This window comes from Peromyscus eremicus, chromosome 6 (assembly GCF_949786415.1).
Source record: "Peromyscus eremicus chromosome 6, PerEre_H2_v1, whole genome shotgun sequence".
Classification (NCBI taxonomy): Eukaryota; Metazoa; Chordata; class Mammalia; order Rodentia; family Cricetidae; genus Peromyscus; species Peromyscus eremicus.
In genome coordinates, this window is record NC_081421.1 from 108,805,111 (window position 1) to 108,809,437 (window position 4,327).

At 43.5% G+C, this 4,327-nt stretch overlaps 1 protein-coding gene across 1 annotated transcript; it reads right to left on the reverse strand.

The window, feature by feature from the left end:
• Positions 1–464: 464 nt before the first annotated feature.
• Positions 465–978, reverse strand: LOC131912727 (high mobility group protein B1-like). Its single transcript, XM_059265024.1, has one exon. The coding sequence runs from the start codon at positions 945–947 to the stop codon at positions 465–467; it is 483 nt and encodes a 160-aa protein (XP_059121007.1). The 5' UTR covers positions 948–978.
• Between the last annotated feature and the right edge of the window lie 3,349 nt (positions 979–4,327).

Here is a 4,327-nt window from a genome sequence, read left to right on the forward strand (position 1 = left end):
CGGTGGTGGCGCACGCCTTTAATCCCAGCACTCGGGAGGCAGAGCCAGGCGGATCTCTGTGAGTTCGAGGCCAGCCTGGACTACCAAGTGAGTTCCAGGAAAAGGCACAAAGCTATACAGAGAAACCCTGTCTCGAAAAATCAAATAAATAAATAATAAACAAACAAACAAACAAATAAATAAATTTACTTTTACTGTATAGAAAGATAGAGTGGCAAGAAAAAGAAAGGCTAGAGACAGCACTGGGGCAAGCGCGAGCCGGACGGGCACTGGGCGACTCGGTGCCTCGCGGAGGAAAATCAACTAAACATGGACAAAGGAGAGCCTAAGAAGCCGAGAGGCAAAATGTCCTCATACGCATTCTTAGTGCAAACTTGCCGGGAGGAACACAAGAAGCAGCATCATCTTCTTCATCTTCGTCTTCCTGTTCTTCCTCCTCTTCCTCATCCTCTTCATCCTCCTCCTCATCTTCCTCTTCCTTTTTTTTTCTTGCTCTCTTCAGCCCTGACGACCCCCTTCTTCGCCGCATCGGGATTTCCTTTAGCTCTGAAGGCAGCGATATCCTTCTCGTACTTCTCCTTCAGCTCGGCAGCCTTCCTCTCGTAGGGCTGCTCGTCATCCGCAGCGGTGTTGTTCCACATCTCCCCCAGCTTCTTCGCCACGTCCCCGATGGACAAGCCGGGGTGCTCTCCTTTGATTTTGGGGCGATACTCAGAACAGAAGAAGAAGGCCGAAGGAGGCCTCTTGGGTGCATTGGGGTCCTTGAACTTCTTTTTGGTCTCCCCTTTGCGGGGGATGTAGGTTTTCATTTCTCTCTCATAACGAGCCTTGTCAGCCTTTGCCATGTCTTCAAATTTCCCCTTTTCTTTAGCAGACATGGTCTTCCACCCTTCTGAGCACTTCTTCAAGAACTCTGAGAAGTTGACAGCAGCATCTAACCTGGACATATTTCTTTCTAGATGCAATGCTAATTCTGCATCTCAACCTGGAAAAAAAAGAATGATAGGAAAACATAAGTATAATTATCAAGACATGTCTATGTGAGGAAAGATATTAGAATTTTTCAACAGGTAGGATAAAGATCAAAAGGAAATATAATATTAGTCTTAAATATTCTGTCCAATATGTCCAGGTTAGGGTAGAATTCATCTGATGTCACTGTAAATGCTATTATCCCTAGCAAAATGATACCTGTGGATGTCTGTTTACATAGATTATAAAAAAAGTATCCACACCAGAAAATGAACAGCAGCAGGCATGTTCATTAAAAACCATCAACCCAAATGACCTGACCTTGGTTTTGAGCCTTCAATATCCACTCACAGCCTTTGCTATAAACAACAGACATCTGGGATCTACCAGACCCTGCAGCCCTGCTACTTCTCTAACTCCCCCCCCTCCCCCTGCCCCCTTCCCTTTCCTCCCAGCAGTCTTCCATCTTCCCCCTCCCTGGCTTTAGTTTGTAGTTTCTCGCCTCCTGGAAAGGACCTCACTGAGAGTCCCTTCAAAAGCATCTGACACAGGTTGAATGCTCTTCTAGTTTTCTTTCTGTTTTTGTGATAAAACACTCTGATCCAAAGCAACTTTCAGAAGGAAGGGTTTATTTGGGTTCCAGGCCAGAATCCGTCACTGAGGGAAGTAAGCGCAGGAGCTCAAGGCAGAACCTGGAAGCAGGCGCTGTTTCAGGAGCCCTGCCTGCTTGCTGGCTACTCTGGCTCTCTACTAGTTTTCTCATGCAGCCAAGGGCCATCAGCCGGTGGTGCTGCCCACAGGGGGCTGCCCTCTTACACCAGTTCATAATCAAGATAATCCCTCTCAGACATGCTCACAGGCCAATCTGACCTAGGCAATTTTTCAGTTGAGGCTCTCATCTCAGATGACTCTAGGAGGTGTCAAGTTGACAATTCCAGCTAACTAAGACAAATACTAGTTTATCATGTGGTTGATTCCTTTTCAGCAATGATCATTTTCTGAAACTAGATGCCTTCTCCTTACTTGTTCATTATCTGTTTATACCACTAATCTATACATTTCAAATATCTTGTTCCTCACCATACTCCCAATACTTATCACAGTACTTGATATTTATTATAATAACTAGTGGTAGTATCATTTTGAGTATGTAATAACACAAACTAGACAACTGAATGGCTGGATATTTTTGGGCAATTTCTATAACCAATAACCAATACCATTTCACCAACTCTTCTCTTCTCTTTTGCTCTTCCCTCACCCAGTTTATCTCTTGACTTCTCTGTGGGTTCAACTATCTAAAGTTGAAGTGTCACCCACAGCTTCATACACACAGAGTGAGGCAAGCATATCTTGCTCTCAGTTCCTCACCAATGGACGGGTTGGTGCTAATTGCAAATAGCTTTTTTTCTGCAGTGAGCATGCCTTTTCTATTCGGCATATTTAGCTCCATGTCCTTCTGCGAAGCGTAATCAGTGGACAGTGGGAAGTGTTGATTGAGTGAAGCAAAGTGCTGTGCTTGGCAGCACTATTTATAGCACTTTTGAGAACTGAGATGCACAGGAGTCAGACTGACCCCACCTGAGGACCTGAGACATGTGCTAGCCGGGAGCCAGGAGCTTCTGCCTGCACTGACACCACTGTCTTGGGACCAGTACTCACTGGCTTGTTTTCCCTTTCATTTCCCCAGAGTACAGGTTGGTATGACCCTCACAAAACCCAACAATTGAATCATTAGATCCCCATGAGTTAGATTTAGCTTGATAAATTCTCATTTCATTACTACACACCAGGTGGTAGCTCATGAAACTTATCATATGCTTTTATATTAAAAAGGATATTTAAAATGCATTCATACTTTTTCCATATACAAATTTTTGCATAATGATGAGATAATAGAATGAGAGCATGCCAACTGAGGCAGCTTTGACATTTAAGACCCAAGAAAATAAATACGAGGAGTAGATCTTATGTGTTAATGAAACGCAACCTTCCAGAGAGTTTGAAAAGTACCCTTGGTTTAATGGACTTCAGGTTTTGGTAATAGAGTTTGTTAATCAATTATCAATGGTGAAATGGAGTAACTATAACAATGTAATGTCCACAGATCTGAAGCCTAATGTCTGAAAACCAAAAAGGTTTTCTGTTTGCCCTTGCAAAACCTAACTTGACAACAAAATCCATCCTCACGATTCAAGGCTGCTAGTAATCTTTATTTTTCTGTCTGAGTATGAATGGCTATGCATTTTTCTATGGAATTATTAATGTGTCTGATTTGTTGGAGTTAGATTCAGGAACATGTGGAATTTATGATCCCAATGTTCTCCAATGGGTATCACATAAGCACACATGAATATTTCTGTTGGGAGGTATCTAAAGGCAATACAGCCCAACCTTTTCATTTTATGAATGCCGACTCTGTGTCCAGAAAAGTGTAATGATCTTCCAAAGGTCTTACTACTCAGTTGGTAGCAAAGACAGAAATAGTCTCAGTCTCACGGTACTCAAGCTCCGGCCTCTCCTAGAAGCCTTTCACTATCTCTGCCTCTTCCTACCTTCCACATCAACCATGCCATATCCACCACAAGGTCAGTTACCATAGGACTTGCCTCTGGCTTGTTAGGAACCATTACTAATCCAACAAAGCAACATCCTTGGCCTTCATCTTCCATTTGAATTCATCTTTTGGCCAGTGTCACTAAACAATTCTCAGAATACGTATTAGCTTCCACAGGAATTGACAGGATTTCTTCTGTGAGCTCACTGTGGTGAAAAGACCAAATCATCAATTTCAACCGAGGGAGCATTGTCCGAGTTGGTTGGAGATGAATTCAGACGTCATAGGCTGAGGTGTGCTACTGACATGTAGAAGGCAGAGGGCAGAGACTCTACCAAAGATAAGCTACACAAAAACAAGCCTACCCCGACGATGTGGTCAATAGTGCTAGCCTGAAAACCCCAGTGTAGCTGGAGAATTTCTCTCCAGCTCCCGCCACCAAGTCCCACCAGTCCCAGAGCCCACTTATAAAATAAACACACAGACTCTTACATTATTTAAACTGCTTGGCCATTAGCTCAGGCCTATCATTGTCTAGCTCTTACTCTTATATGGGAGCCGTAACTCTCAGAAATAGTGGGTCCACGCTTTTATCAAAGTAGCGTGTAGCCCAGAAACCTCTTTTTTTTTTTTTTTTTTTTTTTTAATATATAGTAGTAAAGACTACATCTACTACACAGCGTAATGTGCTGCTGGCAGACGCCTTATTTCCGCCATACTGCCAGTCAGACGCGCAGACCAGGAACCCACCAGTAGTTCAATCCTGCGTTTTGCGGCATCTAGCTGCCTGTATGAGAC